This window comes from Neoarius graeffei, chromosome 2 (assembly GCF_027579695.1).
Source record: "Neoarius graeffei isolate fNeoGra1 chromosome 2, fNeoGra1.pri, whole genome shotgun sequence".
In the NCBI taxonomy this organism is placed as follows: domain Eukaryota; kingdom Metazoa; phylum Chordata; class Actinopteri; order Siluriformes; family Ariidae; genus Neoarius; species Neoarius graeffei.
In genome coordinates, this window is record NC_083570.1 from 87,325,913 (window position 1) to 87,353,564 (window position 27,652).

Below are 27,652 nucleotides of genomic sequence, written 5' to 3' on the forward strand. Positions count from 1 at the left end.
ATTTAACAAACATGACTGTAAAAAAAGGTCATCTACCTAAAGATGTTTCAATTGCTAGCTTGCTAGTTAAGTGTGTGTTCCTTCCTTCTTGTTTGGTCAAAATGGATGTCAGCTGAATGCATTAAAATTGGAAATGTTAAAGGAGTTATAGTTTTATAAATAGCAGCTATCAAATTATCTGCGATGCACATTCTCATCACATACACGAAAGAAGGCAGTGGATAAAATGCTGACATGTTAATTTAAAAGAGCACATTTAGCTGACTGAGTAAAACTCACTGAATTAATCAATGATCATTTTCAGCAGTGACATAGGAGCAGACATTGATCAGTTGAGTCAACAGTGATGATGAGTTTCCTGTTTGCCATGAGTGCCATTGACCTCAGGAGATAAGGCGAGAGAGACTAACATGGATACTGCTTATGATCATGACTTGTTATCACTCATTTTCCATCATAGATTTATAATGTTTGATAAAGTGTCCCTAATATTGTTTTTCCAGAAATAGATGAGGTTACAAATGTTGAAGTTGGCAGGGTGCTTTCTTGATGTAGCTTATTTTCTCAGGATAATATTTAAATCTGGTTAAGACAAGGGCGGCACGGTGGTGTAGTGGTTAGCACTGTCGCCTCACAGCAAAAAGGTTCTGGGTTCGAGCCCCGGGGCCGGCGAGGGCCTTTCTGTGTGGAGTTTGCATGTTCTCCCCGTGTCTGCGTGGGTTTCCTCCGGGTGCTCCGGTTTCCCCCACAGTCCAAAGACATGCAAGTTAGGCTAATTGGTGGCTCTAAATTGACCGTAGGTGTGAACATGAGTGTGAATGGTTGTTTGTCTCTGTGTCAGCCCTGTGATGACCTGGCGACTTGTCCAGGGTGTACCCCGCCTCTCGCCCATAGTCAGCTGGGATAGGCTCCAGCTTGCCTGCGACCCTGTAGAACAGGATAAAGCGGCTACAGATAATGGATGGATGGATGGATGGTTAAGACAACTGCCACTGAGATGATAATAATAAGTAAATGTTGTTTGCCTTTTTTAATTAAATGAATGACATTTATTATTAATTATGATGCATAGAGGACACTTTTTCAATGGAATAAAAACATGTATTCTAATCCCTTCTAGCGGGTTTCATCCATTTGGTTTGATAGCATGCAACATTGTTAGCATATAGCTTATCCTACGTGTATTATGTTACTCTACCCAATGGAGAATGAGCGTTGAATGAATATGGTTTACGATATTGTATGGTTATCAAGACAACGTGACGTCACACATCGGAGATGTAAAACTTCTGCGCTAGCGAGTGACTATGACAATTTGTAAACAAACATGGCTGCCAGGTTTGCTTTGTTAAATACAGAAGATTTTGAGAGGATTTTGAAAGAGAAAGACACACTGAGCACCCAAAATGAAGGTGTATGTGTAATAATAATAATATTGGCAGGCTTTTTTTGTGGTGTGTCAGATATATTCCATTCAGCTAGCATGATACTGAACTCGTCTTCGACTTGGTCGATATAATGTTAGCTGAATGGAATATATCTGATATACCACTCAATGCCAGCCAATGTTATTTAAATATGCAATGATTGCTGTGTGGGCAGAGCTTCTGAATAACCTATTAAATAAAATAAAAAAATAAATTGAGAAATAGAAGTTGCTCTGAGACAATCAGTGAGTAGGTATCTTCCAGTGGAGGTTAAATCCAGTATGTGGTAAGAGGAAAATTGATCCCTGTAGGGGAGAGCGGGGTAAGATGAGCCACTTTTTACATTTTTCATCATAACTACATTTTAAAGCCATTTTTGCTTCCAGTCTACACACCATACCAAATTTCAAAGTGTACTGTTACTATCTGAGCAAAAAATAATTGATAAGCTCTTATGGTTAGAGTGATATTACCTCTTGAAAAAAAAATGTCAAGTGGCTCAACTTACCCCATGCACGGGGTAAGATGAACCACTGTGTGGGGTAAATTGAGCCAACACAAAAAATGTTAGGTTAACAAAGTAAACAACTTTTATTATTTGAAGTGCAATCAATGAATCAAGTCAAGTCAATCAAGTGGGGGATAGGGCCGTTGCATAGAGAAGGGGAGATGAAGAGAGAGGTGATAGAACGAGATGGGATAGGGAGGGATAGATAGATGGACAGAGAGAGAGATATGCATAGATAGATAGAAAGAGGGATGGTTAGAGAGGGAATGAGAGATATACTATATTATAGAAATTACTAAAACAGTAGAGCAGTGCCAAAAAATCTTATTTCTTTCAGTAGGTTAAAACATTGCTAAAACATGCAGCAATCATTCCATCAATCATTCAATCATTTCATCATTATTCAATGTTCCAAGCATTCAAATTGCAAGGGAACACCATTTGCCTCTCCCTCCGTGCTGTCCCACCAACAGTAAAGGGGCGGGGCAATTTTTTCACAATATCCTGTCTTGACAGGACAGCCTCATCTTTCTCTTTGAAGACAAAGGTTGGCTTTCTTGCAGAGCCATGGCATGACCGGCTTCTTTTGAGAAATCTTGCCTCTATTTCGAAGACATCCAATTTGATTATCTGGCCAATGAAGTAATGCACTTTCACCAACTTGGTCTCTACCTCTCCATTCTTTATCTTTTCAATGAACCTAGTCAGAGTCATCCTGTCCAAATGCATATCCCTCGCCACAGCCCGAATAGGCCTGCCTTTCCTGACTTCCTCTGCGGCTCTCTCCAAAACTGCATGGGATTGTGCGGCCCTGTCTGTTTTTCTTTTGTATGAGTGTGGCATCATGCACACCTGTAATAACAGAGGGCATTATTTTATTTATTAAAAACCTTTTAAACACATTATTTATATTAACATATTATTTATTTGTTTATTTGTTGTTGTTGTTGTTGTCATATATGACCAGTAAATGTGAAAACTTAAGTGTCATCCATATTGGGTAAGCTCAGCCACCAATGGGGTAAGTTGAGCCAGTGGCTCAACTTGCCCCATATCTAATGGCTCATCTTACCCCGTGGCCACCATTTTGTAGAAAAATGCTAATAAAGGGGATTAGGCTAATCAAAATTATTTTTATTAGCATTCATATCATAGCTTAGAAAGCCACTAACTTAACCCTAATGTGTCTAAATATTATTCTACTTTTGTCTTCTCTAAATCATCTTCACTGTGGACAAACATGGAATTGACTTAGAAAGCACAAAAACACATTTTTATAAATATCTCCCTCACCTAGTTTGACATGTGGTGCTCCTCTCCACAAGTGTAAGTAAATGGTCCCGCCCCCTTTGAATGTGGTCACACGGTCACATTTGTTTACTGTTTCTTAGAAACAGGGGGTGGCTCATCTTACCCCCTGGCTCATCTTACCCCGCTCTCCCCTACATTTTATTGTCAAACTAAAGACAAATTTCTAACTTGTTTGATTTGATCAATCAAATATTCCAATGCAAGGTAAATTATACAACTATTGAGAAATGTTATTTTCCATTTTGCCTGTTTATTAATCTCAAATGAAAAAGAAACAGCCTTGAACCGTTGTGCACACATTTTTTTTTTCTCTTTCTCACATTTTTGCCTCTTATGGTCATTCTCATTATGTTTCTTATTCACACTTCTGACCTGGGTTTCTTTCTTCCACTGTTTCTGTTTTATGAGGTATTAGAAGTTCTAGGCTCCTTATATGTATTCTTATGTTAGTGTGTGTGGCAAGTTTGGCATGCTTATATAAGCTGCAAGTGTGTGTGATGAAGTAGCTCTCTGATCCTGATTCACACTGCATGACGCCAGCACTCAACAAGAAGTAGAGCGAAAGAGGGGGATTGAGAGAGAGAGAGAGAGAGAGCAAGAGAATGTTTGTGTGTTAGAGAGAGAGAGAGTGTGTGTGTATGAGAGAGAGAGAGCAAGAGTGTTTGTGTGTTAGTGTGTGTGTGTGTGTGTATGAGAGAGAGAGAGCAAGAGAGTGTTTGTGTGTTAGTGAGAGTGTGTGTGTGTGTATGAGAGAGAGAGAGAGAGAGCAAGAGAGTGTGTTAGAGTGTATGAGAGAGAGTGAGAATGAGTGTGTGTGTATGAGAGAGAGAGAGCTAGAGAGAGAGAGTGTATGAGAGAGTGTGTGTGTGTGTGAGAGAGAGAGAGAGAGCAAGAGAGTGTTTGTGTGTTAGAGAGAGAGTGTATGAGAGAGTGAGTGTGTGTGTGTGTGTATGAGAGAGTGTGTGTGTGTGAGAGAGAGAGAGCAAGAGAGTGTTTGTGTTAGAGAGAGAGTGTATGAGAGAGAGAGAGAGCAAGAGAGTGTTTGTGTGTTAGAGAGAGAGAGAGAGAGAGTGTATGAGAGAGTGAGTGTTTGTGTGTTAGAGAGAGAGAGTGTATGAGAGAGTGTGTGTGTGTATGAGAGAGTGTGTGTGAGAGAGAGAGAGCAAGAGAGTGTTTGTGTGTTAGAGAGAGAGAGAGAGAGAGAGAGAGTGTGTATGAGAGAGAGTGAGTGTGTGTGTATGAGAGAGAGAGGGAGGGGAGACTGAAGGGAGGGGGTGCAAAGACATGGGGAGCAAAGTGAGGAAGAGAAACGTCAAGCGGAGGGGAGAAAGGATGAGGGAAAGACGGAGAGAGGGACAGAGTAAGTGAGTAAAGCACATGTGACGGAGTGACATCTACACAGACACGCTTGTTTCCACGACGACAACATGGGAGCAGTGGTGGGCACACTGACCATGCAGACCAAACAGAGGCGACCATCCAGAGGTAGGGTAGACACATGTGCGTGCACGCACACACACACACACACACACACACACACACACACACAAAACAGTAGTATCCCACACACATGAACCTTGCTTTTAGATTATGATCGACAGAATCATGACCGTACAAGACACAGACACATATGGAAAAGGATATGGAAAAAGACTGACACACACACACACACAGCATCCTACACACATGAACACTATCTTGAGTCTACTACACACATGGAACATATAAAACCATACACAGACATAGAAACATGGAAACCAACCAACACACACGTACACTCACACATTGTTTCTTTCTTTTCCATACTAATGCAACAAGTAGAGTTCTGTAAGCTATAGTAGCTGCTGTAAATCTTCCATGTGCTGAATTTACAGCCATCAGTCTTACACACCCACCCACAGACATACACACTTATCAAGAGTGCGGAGTGAAAGTGTCTTTCCTTTGTGTGTGTGTGTTAATGTATGATGTCTGAAGTGCACATGCTTTGGGTGTTTATCACTCTACTCACATGCTTTTTTTTTCCTGCTTGTTACCTCAAAAGAGCTGTTGTCATGGTAACATGGATATGGCACTGTTGAGGTGTATGCACACATATGTGCGCGTGCGTGCGTGCGTGCGTGTGTGTGTGTTGCTTTGCTTGCTTGTTGTCCGGGATCTGGATTGTTGTCACAAAAAAGATAGATGAGAAATCAATTAGAAATTTGTATGCAGACACGCACACACACAAACACACATGGATGGAGAGAAAGAACAAAAGAAATGTGAGTTCAGAAAGAGGAAAAATCACCTGTTGATCTTCTTCCATCTCTCTCTCTCTCTCTCTCTCTCTCTCTATCTATATATCGCATCACTCACTATCTCTGTATGAAGCCTGTATTACATGGATGAAAACATACCTAAAGCCGTCACACACATATATGTATATATTACACACACACACACACACACACACACACACACACAGATATATATATACTAGTGCACCTCAAAAAATTAGAATGCCATGAAAAAGTTCATTTTTTTCATAATTTAATTCAAAAAGGTAAACTTTCATATATTCTATATTCATTACATGTAAAGTGAAATATTTAAAGCCTTTTTTGTTTTAATTTTCATGATTATGGCTTATAGCTAATAAAAATCAGAAATCCAGTATTATTAGAATATTCCCTAAGATCAATCAAAAAAAGGATTTACAATACAGAAATGTCCAACTTCTGAAAAGTATATTAATTTATACGCTCAATACTTGGTTGGGGCTCCTTTACCATGAATTACTGTATCAATGCGGTGTGGCGTGGAGGTGATCAGTCTGTGGCACTGCTGAGGTGTTATTGAAGCCCAGGTTGCTTTGATAGTGGCCTTCAGCATATCTGTATTTTTGGGTCGGGTGTTTCTCATCTTTCTCTTGACAATACCCCATAGATTCTCTATGGGGTTCAGGTCAGGCAAGGTGGCTGGCCAATCAAACACAGTAATATCATGGTTAGCAAACCATTTGGTAGTAGTTTTGGCACTGTGGGTAGGTGCTAAGTCCTGCTGGAAAAGGAAATCAGCATCTCCAAAAAGCTCATCAGCAGATGGAAGCATGAAATGCTCTAAAATCTCCTGGTAGATGGCTGTGTTGACTTTGGACTTGATAAAATACAGTGGACCAACACCAGCAGATGACATGGCACCCCAAATCATCACAGACTGTGGAAACTTCACACTCGGCTTCAAACACCTTGGATTCTGTGCCTCTCCACTCTTCCTCCAGACTCTAGAACTGTAATTTCCAAATTAAATGCAAAATGTACTGTACTTTCATCTGAAAAGAGGACTTTGGACCACTGAGCAACAGTCCACTTCTTTCTCTCCTTAGCCCAGATAAGACACTTCTGACATTGTCTCTGGCTCAGGAGTAGCTTGATATTAGGAATGCGAAAGTTGTATCCCCTTTCTTGAAGATGTCTGTTCGTGATGGGTCTTGATACACTGACACCAGCCTCAGTCCACTCCTTGTGAAGCTCTCCCAAGTTCTTGAATCAACTTTTCTTGACAATCCTCTCAAGACTACGGCCATCCCTGTTGCTTGTGCACCTTTTCCAGCCACCCTTTTCAGCAATGACCTTTTGTGGCTTACCCTCCTTGTGGAGGGCATCAGTGATCATCTTCTGGACAACAGTCAAGTCAGCAGTCTTCCCCATGATTGTGGTTGTGTGTACTGAACTAGACCGAGAGATACACTGTGTTCATACTGTTTTACTCAAACTCGAAATGAAATATTCTAATATTTTGAGATGTTTTTTTTTATGTTTTTGTACTGTATGCCATACTGATTAAAATTAAAATAGAAAAATGCTTGAAACATTAGCTTATGTGTAATGAGTCTATAATATATATAACATTTTCACTTTCTTAAATAACTGATGGAAAATATTGAACTTTTTCACAATATTCTAATTTTTTGAGATGCACTAGTGTGTGTGTGTGTGTGTGTGTGTGTGTGTGTGTGTGTATATATATATATATATATATATTCGTCACATGTATATTATCACCAACACATGTTTTTTCACTCCACTCTCTATCACAGACAGAGGATGAGATGTGTGTTAGTCCTGGCATTTGGTGTTAAAGAGCGGGTTTTTATGTTTGAGCATGTGCTCTTCTGCCCAGCTTCACACAGTCTGAGCAGGAAAAACAGGCAGGAACTTAAAAATGGAAAGGAAACAGCTTGATATGAGCATGAAGACTCTGAAGACTACATGGTGTGTAATATATACATATTCGTCACATGTAAATTAGAGCAAAGTGAAATTCTTTCTCTGCATTTAACCCATCTGAAGCAGTGAAAAAACACACGCACACACCCAGAGCAGTGGGCTGCTGTGCTGCAGTGCCCAGGGAGCAGTTGGGGGTTAGATGCCTTGCTCAAGGGCACTTCTGGCATGAATGTGGAGAGAAGGGCAAGTGCTATTCATTCACTCCCCTCCCCCACTTTTTCCAGGGAAAATATGGTCTAGGGACTCGAACCGGCGACCTTTTAATCCCAAAGCTGCTTCACTACCCTTTAGAACATGACTTCCTCAGTATATAAAAATAATATGCAAACAATTCATAAATGCCTTAATTAATTAAAGTCATGCTATTTTTTCCACTGAATAATGTTTTCCATTGAATAATGCTATTGAATGCTAAATATCTTTTAAAAAAAAAGTGTTTTTGATAACAGTACCAGTCAGAAGTTTGGACACCCCTACTCATTCATAGGTTTTTCTGTATTTTGACTATTTTCCACATTGGAGAACAATACTGAAGACATCAAAACTATGAAATAACATATGGAACATATATGGGATTATGTGGTAAACAAAAAAAAAAGTGCTAAAAAAAGTATGTTTCATATTTTAGATTCGGGCGGCACGGTGGTATAGTGGTTAGCGCTGTCGCCTCACAGCAAGAAGGTCCGGGTTGGAGCCCCGTGGCCGGCGAGGGCCTTTCTGTGTGGAGTTTGCATGTTCTCCCCATGTCCGTGTGGGTTTCCTCCAGGTGCTCCGGTTTCTCCCACAGTCCAAAGACATGCAGGTTAGGTTAACTGGTGACTCTAAATTGACCGTGAATGTGAGTGTGAATGGTTGTCTGTGTCTATGTGTCAGCACTGTGATGACCTGGCGACTTGTCCAGGGTGTACCCCGCCTTTCACCCATAGTCAGCTAGGATAGGCTCCAGCTTGCCTGCGACCCTGTAGAACAGGATAAAGCGGCTGGAGATAATGAAATGAGATGAGATCATCCTGTTGCTAAATACAAAAAACAAAAAAACAAGCATGCTTAATAAAGTTTCGGATTATTTTTGAAATATTCAGTTTCAAATAGTCATCAGATCTCGTTAAATATATAAAACTCTACCAGGTCAACAGTTTAGATTTTCCTTAATGAATGAATGAATATATATAATTTATAATTTTTTTCCCATTGTCTTGAAGCTGGGTGGCACAGTGGTGTAGTGGTTAGCACTGTTGCCTCACAGCAAGAAGGTTCTGGGTTCAAGCCCAGCAGCTGGCGAGGACCTTTCTGTGTGGAGTTTGCATGTTCTCCCCGTGTCTGTGTGGGTTTCCTCCGGGTGCTCCGGTTTCCTCCACAGTCCAAAGACACGCAGGTTAGGTTAACTGGTGGCTCTAAATTGACTGTGAGTGTGAATGGTTGTTTGTCTCTGTGTCAGCCTTGCGATGACCTGGTAACTTGCCCAGGGTGTACCCTGCTTCTCACCCATATGGCCCTTTTCCACTACCCTTTTTCAGCTCACTTCAGCTCGCTTGAGCTCACTTCAGCCCGACATGGCTCGCGTTTCGACTACCAAAAAACAGCACGACTCAGCTCGCTTCAGCCCTGCTTAGCCCCTAAAACTCGCACCGTTTTGGAGTGGGGCTGAAGCGAGCCAAAGCGAGCCGAGTGAGGCTGGGGGTGTGAGCAGACACTCCCCTGTGCACTGATTGGTGAGGAGGAGTGTCCTCACATGCCCACACACGCCCCGTGAGCACGCTGGGATCTGTAAACACCGCAAACCCGGAAGGAGAAGAATTACGAATTACGAGAATTTCTGAAGCCTTATGTGCCTCGCCTCATCTATACGCTCTTGCCAGTATCTGTTCGCGTTGTCGGTGACAACAAGCCACAGCACCAAGACCAGCAACACTAACGACTTCATGTTTATTGTTTACTATTCGGGTCGTGAGACTACTGCTTAAAAGCTCACTGATGTCACTGTTTGCGCTGCTTAACGACATCACCTGACGTCCACCCACTTTCGCTAACTCCACCCAATGTGTCCACCCACTTCCAGCCAGCATGGTTCAGCGCGGTTGTAGTCGAAATGCAACTCCAACAGCCCCGCTCAGCTCGACTCCGCCCAACTCAGCACGGCACGGCTCAGCCGCGTTTGTAGTGGAAAAGCGGCAATAGTCAGCTGGGATAAGCTCCAGCTTGCCTGCGACCCTGTAGAACAGAATAAGCAGCTATAGATGATTGATGGATTGATGGATGGATGGATGGATGGATGTCTTGAAGCCATCCCCCCAATTTTCTCCGTAATTTAAATGTGGCTAATTCCCACCACCAGATAGCTCTCCCATACAACACAACAGCTCCCAATCAGGGAAGGCGAAGATAATAACATGCTTCCTGCAAGGCACATGATGCCAGCTGAAAGACATTTTTATAAAGGCTTATGGTTGAAAACTGTAGGACAAATTGAAACAACATATCCATCCATTCTCAAAACCAATTATTCATTGTGGGTTGCAGGGGAGCTGGAGCCAATCCCAGCTGACTTCAAATGAGAGGCGGGATACATCCTGGACAGACTGCCAGTTTATCACAGGGCTAATACAGAGTTAAACAATCAGTCACACCTATGTGCAATTTAGAGTTGCCAGTTGATCTAATCCACATGTCTTTGGACTGTAGTAGGAAACCCACACAGCCACGAAGAGAACATGTAAACTCCACAGCCCTAGTTGGTCCCGAGTTTCAAACCCAGAACCTTCTTGCTGGGAGGCGACAATGCTTATAACTGCACCATGTGCCACCCCTATTAGTTTTTGCTTAAAATTAAATGATTTTCCCAAACTAGTAGTTTTCACTTATAACTCAAAAGAAGCAGTAAGGAGGTTTGCCTTTATATTCACACATCACACACACACATCACATTATCTCTAGCCGCTTTATCCTTCTACAGGGTCGCAGGCAAGCTGGAGCCTATCCCAGCTGACTACGGGCGAAAGGCGGGGTACACCCTGGACAAGTCGCCAGGTCATCACAGGGCTGACACATAGACACAGACAACCATTCACACTCACATTCACACCTACGGTCAATTTTAGAGTCACCAGTTAACCTAACCTGCATGTCTTTGGACTGTGGGGGAAACCGGAGCACCCGGAGGAAACCCACGCGGACACGGGGAGAACATGCAAACTCCACACAGAAAGGCCCTCGCCGGCCCCGGGGCTCGAACCCAGGACCTTCTTGCTGTGAGGCGACAGCGCTAACCACTACACCACCGTGCCGCCCGCCTTTATATTCATTATTTTAAAATACTATAAAATAGTAACCATGAACAAAACCCTTGACTGGTGGTGTATATATCCTCAGGACATTTTTACTCTCTGGAATAAATGTATACTTTGGAAAATGGTTTGCAATAATACATACAAGGCTTTAGACAGTGCTGGCGTGACTTCCTAATATATCACTCATCTAATTAGTACATGTCACTGCCTGTGTGTGATCAACAAGTCCTGCTGAAACTGAGAAGCTGGCCTTTGGCTAATTACACTAGATGTCTGCATTGATATAACCATGTCTGTGTCTGTAAGACTAACTAGGCATTTCTGAATAAAATCATGAGGGAATACTGTGGAGGAAAAAAAAAGAGAAACATGTCTTAGCTATAGTAAGATGAAAGTTGTGATGTGGTCCAGGGGAAAATAATGGTTTTGTGAAGTCAGCAGACTGTGATGGATGTAGCCAGCCTGCAGGGCTATTTATTTATTTATTTATTTTTGCTGCTGCGTGCCACTTTGTTCCTGTTCTGTATTGAACTATAGTATGTTGTGGTGGTTTTGTGTGTGTGTGCTTGTGGTTGCTCCAGCAGTGGCTTTTTCTCTCGTGAATATTTCACATCTTCAATCACCACCCACTCTGTGCCTCCAGCTACTTAATCTTGCTCACTCTTTTTCTTTTCCCCTCTTCCCATTTCTACTTCTCTCACCACTGTTTTACATCCCACCTCCTTCTTTTTGTCTTCATATTACCTTTACTTTCATATTCCCTATACAATTCCTTTTATTTAAAGTGTATCTATTCCTCTCTTTCAGCCTTTCCATTTCTTTCTTTTACATTCTTCCTTGTCCCTTGGTCTTACATGCTCAGAGGTGGTGGTTTTTTTTTTGTGGTGAAGGTGCTTATTAAAGCCGTCTTGTACGAAACTTTAGTGGGACTGTTTCACTTGTGTGTGTGGGCAGTCAGTGTGTTGGACAGGCCTTTGTTGCTGTAGTAATATACTATTTGTCTGTGTGTATGCTGCAGTGCAATCACCAGCCTTATCTGGGAAGCTCAGAGGTTATTTTATTCGTGAGTGATGTATTTATTCACTCTTTTACTCTGCTTCCTGACATGAGTCATACACGATTTTCTGTATGGTTGAGGGATGTGGAGGGTGTCGGTGTGTGTAGGCGGTCTTTGAGTGAGTATTTCTCCAATGATTGACTATAGAAGTCCTACAGAGCTCCATCTAGACAGACTTCACCATGCACAGTTTAAGTATGCACAACTCTGTGATATGAATGTCTTTGATATAAAAGATCACTTTTTATATAAATGAGCAATTTTGATATAAAAGACAAGTTTCAAAAGGAATTCTGACACTTGGCTGGAAAAAAAATCATAATTTTTGGATCATAAGTCACTCTGAAGGATTAATTTAAATTAGTTTAAGCAGTCTGCTTTGAAAGAATAATCAAAATACAGCTTGTGCCACTTCTTTGTACAATAATGAACCAGTTGCATTAATGCATAATGACATTTTGCCCCACCATCTGCTGGAGAATTATCATTTACATATTTCATAAAAAGCAACTTTTCTTTTTGAAGCTATTATATATAAAACATCTCTTAATTGCCAGCAGTTCCATTTTACTGAGTGTGTCCTGTTTGGCAATAATAATAGTTAGCGTATAAGGGGTGATTCATTTTATATTTCTGCAAATTTATTTTATTTTTTAAATCAATTTTATTTTTAAGGAATTTTTTCCTAGTTTTAGCATTGATTTACTAAAGGTTTAATGAATTAGCAATTTGGAGAATTTCTACCTCAGGGTGGAAAATACAGACTGGTGTTTATACAAGGAGATTAATTTTCTAACTGCACCATGATTTGCAAAGCCTGAGAGTCATTTTGAGACCAGCAATTCTGTGCATAAATTAATACAGCCAAAGGGCATGCGCTACATTTGCAGAAGTCCATTTCTTCCAGTTGAAGACAAAATTATATAATTTACTAGCTTTTAATATAAAGTCCATCAAAATGATACTTTTATAAAAATAATCAGAAACCTTTTCAAAATGATGATTTATTGTTTCATAATATTCAGCTCACATTCTTGCCAACATTTCACAATGAGGCCTTTAACATGTATCATTTCACTTGATTTTAATTAGTTTTAATTTTTGTATTCATATCAACAGTCAAACAGAATAAGCAGAACACTGAAGATTATAACGAAATATGTCACAGCACCTGCTAGAGCCATGGTTCTTAAAGTCGTATCTATAAAGCCAGGAGGTTTGCAGTTTTTATTTTTTTCCCCTACAATGAACATCACTGTAATTATAAATCATAAACCCAAGTAACTGGTAACTGACATGACTGATTTTAATCTATAACAAAAATTGTATAAATATGTAAAATTTTTTGGCAGCATGGTGGTGTAGTGGTTAGCACTGTCACCTCACAGCAACAAGTTTCTAGGCTTGAGCCCAGTGGCTTTCTGTGTGGAGTTTGCATGTTCTCCCTATGTCTGCATGGGTTTCGTCCGGGTGCTCCAGTTTCCCCTACAGTCCAAAGACATGCAGGTTAGGCTAATTGGTGTTTCTAAATTGACCGTAGGTGTGAATGGGAGTGTGAATGATTCTGTGTGTCAGCCCTGCAATGACTTGGTGACTTGTCCAGGGTGTACCCCACCTCTTGCCCATAGTCAGCTGGGATAGGCTCCAGCTTGCCCGCGACCCTGTACAGGATAAGTGGTTACAGATAATGGATGGATGCACAATTTTTTTTTTCAAATTTATTAATGAAGAAATCAATTTAATCTGTTTATAGTTACGCTTAATGTTGTCAAACATCCAAGAAACAAGTTACTTGTTCTCACTTACATTATAGCAGCTATATAAATGTCATTCGCTCACTACCTGTTTTCTTCTTCAACTTAATTAAAAAAAAACAAAAAAAACACACATGTACTGTAGTCACACCAACAGCAAGAAGTAAACTCATCCGTCCTGAAGATTTTCCTGTGGTGGAAAAATTCCTGAAACTGGAGACTGCTTTCATAACTGAAATAAATGTCATCATTGTTAAGGGTGGAGTGATGTGGTGAGTTAGGGTCCAATAGCAGAACACAAACCAGAAAATCCAATAATTAAATCATTTTTTTAATTCAAAGTCCAAAAAAAGCAAAATAATCCAGACAACAACGAGGTAGACAAAGAGCTAATATGAAAAAACATGAAATAGTTGACAAAAAACGTAGTGCAAAAAGAACAGGAAAAACTGACAAAACGTGAGTGCAAAAAAATGTGGCTAAGACTAGGCAAAACAGAGAGCAAAAATCCAGGAAGCAAAATTGGCAGAGATGAAGTGAGAAACAGACAAGACGTTCTGGCAAAGTCCCCTTCTGAGAACAACCTATTTATACACAGCAGAGCAGATCAGGAAGTGAATGCCGGCAAGATGGAAGTCCCGTCCCGGAATGCACTGAACTGGGAGATAATAAATCTCTGAAGTGGAAGTCCGGGGCAGATCATGACAGCACCCCCCCACACACACACACGAGCGCCTCCAGGTGCTTTAGGAAGAGCGTCAGGGTGTTGCCAGTGGAACTCCATGATAAAAGTGTTGGGTCCAGTATGAACCTGGAGGGGACCCAACTTCTCTCCTCGGGACTGCAACCCTCCCAGTCCACCAGGTACTGGAGACCTCTGCCTTGCTGCCGCACCTGCAGCAGTTTCTTGACCGTGTAGGCCTCGCCGCCATCAATGAGCCTGGGAGGAGGAGGGGGTTTGGAGGGTGGGATGCAAAGGACTGGAGACCAGAGGTTTAAGCTGTGATACATGAAAGGTGGGGTGAACACATCGCATGGTGAGTGGTAATGCCAGTCTAATGGAACATGGGTTGATTACCTTCTTGATGAGGACGGGTCCAAGGAACCTGGGTGCCAGCTTGCGAGAGATGGCCCCAAGTGGCAGGTGGAGAGCATAACTCGTTGACCCACTTGGTAGGTGGGTGCTTTGGAGCGACGTTTGTCGGCCTGCTTCTTGGATGCGAGTGCAGAGCGAATGAGTCTTCTCCGGGCCAATGCTCATGTTCTCCTGCAGTGGTGTATAAAGGCCTGGGCTGATAGTATGGCAACCTCCTCCTCCTGGCTGAGGAACAGTGGTGGTTGGTACCCTAGTGAGCACTGGAACAGAGAAAGACCTGTGGCAGAGGAAGGGAGAGTGTTGTGCATATTCGATCCAAGGTAGGTACTTGCTCCAAGAACTGGCATCCCTGGATGCCATGCACCTGAGTGCAACCTCCAAAGCCTGGTTAGCCTGTTCTGCCTGGCCATTGGTCTGTGGGTGGAAGCCTGAGGAGAGACTACAGGTGGCCCTGATGAGTTTGCAGAAGGCTCTCCAGAACTGTGCAGTGAACTGAGGACCCCGGTTAGAAACTATGTCGGTAGGCAGACCATGTAGGTGGAAAACATGGTGGATGAGTAGTTCTGTGGTCTCTTTGGCTGAGGGGAGCTTGTGCAGAGGAATGAAATGGACAGTCTTAGAAAAACAGTCAGTCAATGACAGTGAGGATGCATGTATTGCCACCCGAGTTGGGGAGTCCTGTGATGAAGTCCAGGGTGATGTGAGACCAAGGTCGATGAGGAGTAAGAAGGGGTCTTAGTAAGCCGGCAGGGGGTCAATTGGCTGTCTTGTTCTGGGAGCATGTGTCACAGGCTGCCACGAACTCCTGGACATCCTCCTTGATGGATGGCCACCAAAAATGCTGGATGAGAGCCAGGGTTCGGGTGGCTCCCGGATGACAGGCCAGCTTGGAACCGTGACCCCACTGCAGCACCCAAATTCACACATGACCGGGAACAAACAGATGGTCACGAGGAATATAGTTGGAGTTACCTTCACCAGGGTCCTGCTCCAGGGCTTTCTGCATGAGTGTCTCAACTTCTAGAATAGTGGCTCCCACCAGGCAGCGTGGAGGAAGGATAGTTTCGGGTGGCTTGGACTCCTCATGGTGGGAAGAGAACATCCTGGACAGGGCATCGGGTTTGCTGTTCTTGGAGCCTGGGCAGTAGGAGAGTGTGAAGTTGAATTGGGAGAAGAAGAAAGACCAACGGGCTTGACAAGAGTTGAGACATTTGGCAGACTTGAGGTACTCCAGGTTATGGTCAGTCCAGACTAGGAACGGGAGGTCAGACCCCTCAAGCCAGTGCCTCCACTCCTCCAAGGCTAGTTTCATGGCCAGTAGTTCTTGGTCGCCAATGTCGTAGTTTCGTTCAGCTGAGGATAGTCAGCAGGAGAAGGAGCATGGGTGGACCTTGTTGTCATTGGACCTCTGGGATAGGATGGCTCCAACCCCTGACTCTGAGGCATCGACCTCGACGATAAACTGCTTGGTAGAATCGGGTATGGTGAGAATGGGTGCTGTGGTAAACCTGTGCTTGAGACTGGAAAAGGCTTTCTCTGCTTCCTCCCCCCACTTGAACGTGGTCTTGATCAAGGTCAGGGCTGAGAGAGGTCCGGCCACCATGCTGAAGTTGCAGATGAAACGCCTGTAGAAGTTGGTGAACCCCATGAAGCGCTGGAGCTCTTGTCTCGAAGATGGGGTGGGCCAGTCAGCGACTGCCCCCAGCTTGAGGGGGTCCATCTGGATCTTGGCTGGTGAAATGATGAACCCCAGGAACAAGACAGAGCCTTGGTGGAACTCTCTTCTCTGCCTTAACAAACAGCTTATTCTCCAGCAGGCATTGAAGAACCTGCCGGACATGACCCCGATGTTCCTCCAGGGAGCAAGAGAAAATCAAGATATCGTCCAGGTAAACAAAGACAAATGTTAAGAAAGTCCCTCAAGACATCATTAACCAATGCCTGGAATACCGTGGGCGCGTTAGTCAGGCCGAAAGGGACTATGAGGTACTCATAGTGGCCTGTGATGGTGTTGAAGGCCGTCTTCCACTTGTCCCCATCCCTGGTCCTAACTAGGTGATAGGCATTGCGCAAGTCCAGTTTAGTGAACATCTTAGCTCCCTGGAGTAGTTCGAAGGCTGTAGTCATGAGCAGTAGTGGGTAGTGGTTCTTGACTGCGATTGCGTTGAGACCTCAATAGTTAATGCAGGGGCAGAGCGACTTGTCTTTCTTCTCCACAAAGAAGAATCCCACCCCTGCTGGGGAGGAGGAAGGGCGGATGATCCCAGCTGCCAGAGACTCAGTGATGCATTTCTCCATGGCTTGTCTCTCGGTGGGGGAAAGAGAGTAGAGACGTCCCTTGGGTGGCGTCGTCCCTGGCAGGAGGTCGATACCGCAGTCATAGGGCCTATGAGGGGGAAGGGACACTGCTCGGGTCTTACTGAAGACCGGCTTGAGGTCCAGATATTCTGGAGGCACATGAGAAAGGTCAGGAAACTCGCTGGCTGAGGGTTGAGGTGGTTTGGCGGGAGGCAGTGTGGAGTTCAGGCAGGAGGCCAGGCAGGAAGGACTCCAGCCTAAGATGGTGTGGTCATTCCAGTTTAAGTGGGGGTTGTGCTGCATCAACCAGGGTAATCCAAGAATAACGGGAACATGAGGGTTGTTCATGATGTGAAGTTGTATCGTTTCGGAGTGATTGTCTGAAATTCTTAGGGTGAGCAGGGTGGTGAGGTGAGTGATGGTGGTCAAGCTAGTGCCATTGAGTGTCAAGACGGTGAGAGGGACCTTGAGGGCAAGTAACGGGATTCCGAGATCCTTGGCAGTGGCAGAGTAGATCAGGTTCCTGTCTGCCCTAGAGTCAACAAGCGCCTGAAGATGGCGATGCTGATTGTTGAGTGATGACGGGGAGCAATGGTTGGTCGGCAGGGGACTGGTTCCGAGCATTGCCCACCAGGCCCCCTCGATTCACTGGTGGGGTCGTCCTTTTAGCGGGCAGGCTCGGCAGATGTGTCCCTGCTGACCGCAGTAGAAACAAGCCCCCGTGTTCCATCAGTGCAGTCATTCCTCCGCTGACACCCGTACCCAATCTACCTGCATGGGTTCAATGGACGAGGCAGGTGGTGGAGAGGGGTTGAAGTTGTGGCAGCTCCTCTCTCCTCCGTTGTTGGACCCGCGTGTCAATGCAATTGGCAAGGTCCATCAGGCTGGAGAGGTCCAACGGCAGTTCCCGCGAGACGAGTTCATCCTTGACGGCGTCGGATAAGCCATGTAGGAACACGTCGACCAGGGCACTCTCATTCCAACCGCATGATGCTGCCAACATCCGGAACTCAATGGCATAACCTGAGGTAGATTGGGACCCCTGCCGCAGCTCCATGAGCTCTCTTGCCTCCTCCCGGCCGGACAGAGATCGTTCAAATGTTCGCCTCATTTCCTCAGAGAATTCCTTGAAGCTGGAACAACAGGGCGAGTCGGTGTCCGAGACCACTGTCCCCCGTTCCCTGGCCTTGCCGGTGAGGAGCGTGATGGTATAGGCTACCCGGAAGCATTCTGTGGGGAAAGCCAGAGGTTGAAGCTCCAAGATCAACGAACACTGGCAAAAAAAGATCTGCAGATACCTGGTTCTCCACTGTAGGGCTGAGGCAAAGGGAGTCTTGGTTCGTGGAGAGCGGCGGTGGCGGGAGGTGAAGAAAGAGATGGCTGGGCAGGGGTAGGCACGGCTTGGGAGTGCTGGAGTTGTGTGGCTAGGAGGTTGAGTGAATTGGACAGGGTGGCCAAGTTCTGAGTGGTCTGCCTGAGTTCCTGTTGGTGGGTCCCGAGGAGGGCTCCTTGCTGCTGCATAGCCATTCTCAGATGGTCAAGTTCAGCTGGATCCATGTTGGCTAGAACATACTGTTAAGGGTGGCGAGATGTGGCGAGTTAGGATCCAATAGCAGAACACAAACCAGAAAATCCAATGAAAAAAATGATTTAATTAAAGTCCAAAAAGAGTCAATGAACAAAAATAGCTAAATAATCCAGACAACAACGAGGTAGACAAAGTGATAATTTGAAAAAACATGAAAAATAGTTCTGACAAAAACTTGAGACAAAAAACGTAGTGCAAAAAAACAAGAAAAACTTACAAAATGTGAGTGCAAAAAAACTGTGGCTAAGACAAGGCAAAACAGAGACCAAAAATCCAGGAAACAAAAAATGGCACAGAGACAACATGAGAAACAGACAAGACATTCTGGCAAAGTCCTCTTCTGAGAACGGCCTATTTATACACAGCAGAGCAGACCAGTAAGTGAATGCCGGCAAGATGGAAGTCCCGTCCCGGATCCAGATTGCGCTGAACTGGGAGATAGTAAATCTCTGGAGTGGAAGTCCAGGGCGGACCATGATAATCAGATGAACAATTACACATTTTTTTTTTGTTAAATAATTTGTTTTTTATCTGTTTATTATGTTGAGTATCCATCATACAAGTCCCTGTCAGTGAGCTATAGAAACGCTAATGCATTCCAAGGAGAGCTTATATATATAAAGCTCTCCTTGTAATGCAGGGGTGTCCAAACTGATCCATAAAGGGCCGTGTGGCTGCAGGTTTTCATTCCAGCCATGCAGCAGCACACCTGATTTGGCTTATTCGATCAACTGACACACCCACCCTTTAATCAAGGGTGGGTGTGGCTGCAAGTATTTGACTGTGTGAAGACAGTTCAGTTGATTGAATGAGCCAAGTCAGGTGTGCTGCTGCATGGCTGGAATGAAAACCTGCAGCCACACGGCCCTTTATGGATCAGTTTGGACACCCCTGCTGTAATGCATTAGCGTTTTATATATATATATATATATATATATATATATATATATATATATATATATATAAGAATGAAGAGAAAGATTATTTCTGGGAAAAGATGGATGAAGTGGTAGAAAGTATACCGAGGGAGGAGCGCGTGCTGATAGGAGCAGATTTCAATGGATATGTTGGCGAGGGAAACAGAGGAGATGAGGACGTGACGGGCAGATATGGTGTAAGAGAGAGAAATGTGTAAGGGCAAATGGCAGTTGATTTTTCAAAGAGGATGAATTTGGCAATAGTCAATATGTACTTTGAGAAGAAAGAGCAGCACAGGGTGACGTTTAAGAGTGGAGGAAGATCTACACAGGTGGACTACATACTCTGCAGAAGGGGTAACCTGAAGGAGATTGGAGACTGTAAAGTGATGGCAGGGGAGAGTGTAGCTAGACAACATCAAGTGGTCGTGTGCAGGATGAGCTTGAAAATGAAAAAGAGGAAGCGTGAAATAGTGGAGCCGAAGATTAAGTGGTGGAAACTAAAAGAGGTTGAACATCAGAAGGAATTTAGGGAAGAAATGAGACGAGGATTGAGTGGTCATGGAAGTCTGCCAGAAGATTGGAATACTACTGCTGTACTAGTAAGAGAGGCAGCAAGGAAGGTGCTAGGGTGGTCATCGGGAAGGAGGAGGGAAGACAGTGAGACATGGTGGTGGAACAAAGAAGTGCAGGAAATTATAAAAGAGAAGAGGCTAGCCAAGAAGAATTGGGACGATCAGAGAGATGAGGAAAGCAGGCGGTTATACAGAGAGACAAGACAGAAGGTAAAAAGAGTGGTAGCGAAGGCGAAAGCAGATGTATACCAGGAGTTGTACGAAAGACTGGAGACCAAAGAAGGAGAGCAAGACCTGTACAGACTAGCTACAGGCAGAGAAACAGGGAAGCAAGGGATGTACAGCAGGCAAGAGTGATGAAAGATGGAAATGGAAATGTGCTGACAAACAGAGTGTATTAAGAAGGTGGAAAGAGTACTTTGAGGATTTATTAAATGAGGAGAATCCAAGAGAGAAAAGGTCAGATTCATTGGAGACAGCAAATCAGGAAGCAGAGTTGGTTAGTAAGGATGAGGTGAGGGCAGCCATGAAAAGACTGAAGACTGGGAAAGCAGTTGGACCAGATGGTATCCCAATTGAGGCTTGGAGATGTTTGGGTGAGATGGCTGTGGAGTTCCTAATGAGATTGTTTAATAAGATCCTAAAGAATGAGAAAATGCCAAATGAATGGAGAGTGTGCTAGTCCCAATATACAAGAATAATGGAGATGTACAGAGCTGCAGTAATTACAGAGGAATAAAATTGATGAGCCACACCATGAAGCTATGGGAAAGGGTATTGGAGGCGAGATTGAGAAGAGAGGTAGCAATCTCTGAACAGCAGTACGGGTTTATGCCAAGGAAGAGCACGTGGGATGCAATTTTTGCTTTAAGAATGTTAATGGAGAAGTACAGGGAAGGTCAGAGAAAGCTACATTGTGTGTTTGTAGACCTGGAGAAGGCATACGATAGAGTTCCGAGAGATGAGTTATGGTATTGTATGAGAAAGAGTGGAGTGAATGAGAAATATATTAGAGTGGTGCAAGACATGTATGAGAACAGTGAAACAGCAGTGAGGTGTGCAGTTGGAACAACTGAATGGTTCAAGGTGAAGGTGGGACTCCATCAAGGATCTGCTTTGAGTCCTTTCTTGTTTGCCATAGTGATGGATAGCTTGACGGATGAAGTGAGGCAAGAGTCACCATGGAACATGATGTTTGCTGATGATATTGTGATATGCGGTGAAAGTAGAAAGGAGGTTGAGTTGAGTTTGGAGAGATGGAGATATGCATTGGAACGAAGAGGAATGAAGGTGAGCAGTAGCAAAACAGAATACATGTGCATCAGTGAGAATGGGGATGAGAGTGTAGTGAAGATGCAAGGAGTAGACGTAAAGAAAGTTGGTGAATTCAAGTACCTGGGGTCAACTGTGCAGGAAAATGGGGGCTGCGATAGTGAGGTGAGAAAGAGAGTGCAGGCAGGGTGGAGCAGTTGGAGGATTTCAGGAGTCATTTGTGATAGGAAAGCCCCAGCAAAAGTGAAAGGTAAGATGTATAAGACAGTAGTGAGACCAGCTATGATGTATGGATTGGAGACCGTACCCTTAACGAAGAGACAGGAGGCAAAGTTGGAGGTGGCGGAGTTGAGGATGTTAAGGTTTGCGATGGGAGTGACAAGGTTGGACAGGATAAGAAATGAGCACATCAGAGGGACAGCACATGTGGAGAGCTTGGGAATTAAAGTGCCATTCCACCATTAGATGTATTCTTTGGCATAAAATACAATATATTTTATGACAACATGACTAGACAGAGAAATCTTTTAGCTTCAAAATGATATATCAAACATAATTTTTTGACAACGACAAGTATATTAATTTTGCGACCAAAGTCACCTACCCTTTTAATTTCTGCGCGGTAGTGAAACGTGATGTCATCGGCAGGTTCCCCTTCTTGTGTACCACGTGTCGGTCTATTTTTAGACCAGGAAACCCCCAAAGTGAGAGAGTCATTTCTCCTCGTATATGGGGGCCAAAAAAATTGCGAAAAATTTTGAGTTAATCTTTCAGTTAGCTAGATTTATTGGTATTATTTTTATCGCGTTCTATCCGCCATTGCTGATATGTGCCACGTCACACGTCACGTGGTACACAAGAAGGGGAACCTGCCGATGACATCACGCGCGGAAATTAAAAGGGTAGGTGACTTTGGTCGCAAAATTAATATACTTGTCGTCAAAAAATTATGTTTGATATATCATTTTGAAGCTAAAAGATTTCTCTATCTAGTGATACCATTTATATATGTTGTCAAAATATATTGTATTTTATGCCAAAGAATACATCCAATGGTGGAATGGCACTTTAAGCTAAGAGAGGAGACTGAGATGGTATGGGCACATCCTGAGAAGAGATGCAGAGCATGTTGGAAGGAGAATATTAAGGATGGAACTGCCAGGCAAACGAAAACGAGAAAGGCCAAAGAGGAGATACATGGATGTGGTGAGAGAGGACATGAAAGTGGCAGGTGTGGTAGAGAAGGATGCTGAAGACAGGGAGCAATGGAGATGTGGAGCAGCCAAAAGAAGAAGGATATATATATATATATATGCAGAAATATAACAAATAGCAGTGGTAAAATAAATATATTTGATAGTACAAAATGATAAAATGATATAATTAGAATGATATAATAATGTGCCTAATATTTGAATGGAGTTGGTTTGTGTTCATGAGATGATTCTGTGGTACGTTCATAAAGGGCCTGCTGATTGCCTTAACACTGAAAGTGGTCCCTGGCTGAAAAAGCTTTGAGAACGAGACAAACAAAGAAACATTTATTCAGGAAATCAGTGGTGGTGTTCTCCTTTAGAGGTCATGTTTAGTTGAAAAGCTGTGTGAAGCAGCTGATCAATAAAACACCATGCAACTGATTTCACACTGCAGGCATGAAGTGATCCAAATGGTAATTACATATGTGTGTGTGTGTGTTTTGTTTGTTTATTTGTGTTTGGTAATATCAATCTATAACATCCCTGTAAAGCTTCTTTACAAAAACCTTTCATGAGATGCGTACAGAGACAATACAAGTCGTGAATGCTGAATGCGTTCTTGAGAACACACTGGAGATGGATTTGTTCGGGTCAACACTGTAGTTTGATGCATCGATTATGATAATTCAGATTATGCAAATTAAACACTTCAGATGCAGGATTACTATAATGCTGGCGAGAGAGAGAGAGAGAGAGTATAATAAGCCTCTTATTATCTGAGCTGCCTATGTGAAGGATTAATGCTAGCAGTCATGTAATTTATAATAACCAGCAACAGTGCTCAGAGAATTTGTTTAATAATGAAAATAATGTTCTTTGGTTCTTTGGATGCGCACTTATTTCCTCTACAGGATAAACAGTAAGATCCTTTTAAATGAATTGTTCCATTTTATACATTTTGTTTCATAAATGAAAGTCCCATTTAGAAAATATACATTCTTTATTTGTGATAAGGAAGCAAATCGGTTCTCTGGCTCACTTATTTAACAAAAACATAAGCATGAAGGTCAAAAGCTCCAGGTTGAAACCTGGCTGAAAATAAGAGTGCTGCTGGGATTTTAAGGCCATGTGAGCTTGGCATGGTGTATTAGGACAGATGTTCCCTCTGTTATTTATTTATTTATAGTTTTTTTCTCCGATATTCCCATCATATCCCAATATTTCTCTCCCATGAGGTCGATAACTTCCTCTTCCTTACCACATACAGTCCCAACATTTATAGTAGCCAATTTTAGAACTGGTTTAGTTTTTCCTTTTTCATTCTCCTTTTCCTTTTCCGTTCCTTGGTCGATTATTCCGAGTGTATCCATCCTTTCGGTGCTCATCTTGAGTAACTTGAGCAATATTTATCCAGCAGTGGCTTGCTAGACCTATCCTGCCTTCACTAGAGCCCCTTTAGCCACCCCTGTCCATAGACAAGAGCGTTATCCAGGATGCACCACGAGGAGGTGGAGCTGGACTTTGCTGGACTTTATTTATTTATGCTAAGCAAAGCCAATTTCTATTGGGCAGACCCGAACAGGTGATTTAACAGATGATTATCAGAGGTGCTCACAGCAAATGTGTCACATGAGTAGGCAATGGATGGATGTAAGTGCAGGAAGAGTTTTATTAAAAGCAAGCTGGCAAACAGTTCCAAACTATGGGGCAAAGAGCATAAATGGAAACAGGCTGAGTTCAGGCGATTGGCAAACAGTAAAAACTAGGCAAGGCAATACGTGGTCGGGAAAACAGAAAACACAGTCAAACCAGAGGAGCAAAACAGTAATCATACATGTCAACCTTTGGTCAATCAAACCTGTATAACCAACCTCCAAAATCCGTATTTCCCTTATAAAATCCGTATAAGATGCAAATTAAAATAATTTACCTAAAATTTGAATGATAATTAACAATGATATATCCCAGTTACTTTTTATTCAATATTAATAACAATAAACCTTCAGAATGAATACAAAGGTCCAATGTTTGACAAAAACACAAAGTGTCACTCTAATGTTCTGAATTGTACTCCATGACAGCTTTTTTTAGCCGTCTGCACCAATACCTCACGAGGCTGCATGTCACAGCAAGTGTCTGTGTTGATCTTGCCGGAGTGCCCATTCAGAATCTTTTCAGTCGCTAGTGAAAGTCGCTCAGGTGGAAATACGCGTTTCAGACAAAATGTTACTTCCCGGTTGGCGGGATTCTCGCAATGCGGTGTGCGCATGATCAGAAGTGGAACGAAGTCTCGCTACCACAAGATAACGTGCGATTTCATAAGACTCTTTACTGGCTGTTTGTGCTGTCTGTGGTGTACAGTACGTTTGTAAATGTTATGCGCTCTTTTATCATCACGGGAATTGATTATAGCTCTAAATAAATATTGAATTTTTTTTTAAAGAATCCATATAACTTTATTTGTACGCCCGTATACTACGTTTATTGAATCAAATCCGTATAAAATACGGACATTCCGTATAGGTTGACATGTATGAGTAATCAAGGCTTGGTAACGTCAGATACAAGGAACAAATTATATACTTCGCAATGTCTGTCTGTGAGGAGAGTTCTTATAAGTGCGAGCTGTGATTGCAGTCTGATCAGGAACAGTCCTAATGAGCTTGAGCATAGCGCTGCATGTGAGTAGCAGTGCAAGGCACGCCGCTGCGCACTCCAAGCGCCAATACACGCAAATGTGACAAAATGTAGTTTTTTCTGGTTGGGATTGAATTTGTGTGGCAGCCAGACTATTTCTGCTTTCAGGTGCATTCCTGTTTGGACTTTCAAAAAATAAGATATGTTTTGTATATCAGTGCATTGCAACCATATGTCAGATACAACAATTGACTAGCACATTTTTGTGTCTGGGTTCTGCCCAGATTTTATTTATTTCTGCAGGGGAGCATCATCATAAGTGTGTGCATCATGTGCAGCTTATGTTGGCGTTTCAGCCTTGTATATGTACAGCGTATCAGGATACGTGGCAGTAAGAGAGGAACATCACAGCATCGCCAGCTTACGTAGGTAATACTCTAGGATGCGTGACACGATCTCCTTGTACGCCAGGGTGTGACGTATTTTTAAGTCCGCACTTAAAAATCTGTAGCACACACATAGCAGCTTTGATACATCACACATATGTCACGCGTATGCCATGAAAATGAAAGCTACGCAGCAGTGATGCAGCGAGAACGTTGCTTGAACACCTATTATGCCGTGCGAACGCTTTAGTTGACATGTGTCTGATAAAGGTGGCTCCAGGGCTGGCTGGGTGGATGCGGCTGATGTCTTCCCTCTTCCTTTGCCGTTCTTGGGTCCTGAGACTTCTTCGCTGGCATGATGATTTCTTGACTGTGATGAATGACAATGAATGCAGCGTGAATGATGCAGATAGGCCACAGGTATGCAGCAGCAATGTCACATGTAAGAACGAAATGCCACGCCAACAAAATGGTTATGCTGTGGCAACGCATCATACGCCATGCATACGCCTCAGTACACCATAACTTTATGTCCCTTGAACCCCATACAAACCCCAGATATGCCACAGTAACCCCACACATATGCCATGTACGTCACAGGACTTTAATTTTGGACAAAATATGCCTCATTTCTTGGCGTTTGACCCACACACCGCTCACATGGCAAGATATGAGACAGTGTGACACAAGCATTAGATAGAACAGTGGATATTTTACATTTACATGAAAAGCTTTTATTAAACATTACACTCACTGGCCACTTTAATAGGAACTTGATGTTGATTCTAAGATTCCTGTTCTTGGCTGGCAGGAGTGGAACCCAGTGCGTTCTGCTGTTGCATGCTGAGATGCTTTTCTGCTCACCATGATTGTAAAGAGTGATTATATGAGTTTCTATATCCTTCCTGGCAGCTTGAACCAATCTGGCCATTTTCCTCTGACCTCTCTTATCAACAAGGCATTTGTTTCCACCCACAGAACAGTCACTCGCTCAGTGTTTTTTTTGTTTTTTGCACCATTCTGTGTAAACTCTAGAGACTGCTGTGTGTGAAAACCCTAGGAGATCAGCAGTTTCTAAAATACTCAAACCAGTCCATCTGACACCAACACCCATACCACAGTGAAAGTCACACTGTGAGATCACAATTTTTCCCATTCTGATGTTTGAAGTGAACATTAACTGAAGCTCTTGATATAACTGAAGCTCTTTGTATCTGTATGATTTTATGCATTGTGCTGCTGTCAACGGATCAGCTGATTAGAGAACTGCATCAAACAGCAGGTGTATGGGTGTTCCTCATAAAGTGGCCGATGAGTGGACACACTATTAAACAATGTGTCACGTATTTGTGTGTCTTCTATATTAATCAGAATAACACAAGTCTATTAGTTTGGATGCAGAGTTAGCAGTCAGTCCTACGGTACTTAAGGCACTGTGACTATGCAGCAATTTGTTAAAATTTCACAGGAAGCAAAGATTAACCCAACTCCTTCAAGCTGGCTAGTTGTTCTGTAATTGGGAAGATTCAGCAAGGTGATACACACTCTTGTACACTTCAGGAAATTGTGATTTAACTTCTCTCATGCCAACACATCACAACACACACCCTTTCCCTGATTTTAACCCTGACATAGGCTTGTCCAGTTCCTACCCACCAGCTTGTGGCATACAACAGCTATAAAATAAGGAGTGGAAGGGCTACGATGTGCGTCCTCTGCACACATGAAGCCAGCTAACTGCATCTTTACAAATAGCTGCTCGTGCTGCATCCCAAAGCAGACTGACATATTCAGAGGAAAGAACGATCCATTCCCTCACATGCAGGAGCTCATAGACTCCAAATAACTGACTAGTTTTGCTGTGATTGACAGGTGAGAGAGAGAATATGCCACCCCTCCCTCCCAGAGGACATGGATTCTTGGCCACTGATGGATGTGACACTGTCAATATTCAATTGTCTTTGTTTTACTGATGCTTTCTTTTTTTAAATACAAAAGGTGAAAAGGACCTGTTTTTTTATTCACTCACTCATTCATTCACTCACTCACTTTCTCAACTGCTCAGTAATATT

General features: G+C 43.0%; 1 protein-coding gene across 1 annotated transcript in view; it reads left to right on the forward strand.

Moving 5' to 3' along the window:
* Nucleotides 1-4,652: 4,652 nt before the first annotated feature.
* LOC132874242 (Kv channel-interacting protein 1-like) overlaps nt 4,653-27,652 on the forward strand; it is a 42,186-nt gene continuing 19,186 nt past the window's right edge. The window contains exon 1 of the mRNA XM_060910252.1: nt 4,653-4,731. Coding sequence (XP_060766235.1) covers nt 4,674-4,731 — 58 coding nt within the window. The 5' untranslated portion in view covers nt 4,653-4,673. The remainder of the gene's footprint in view (nt 4,732-27,652) is intronic.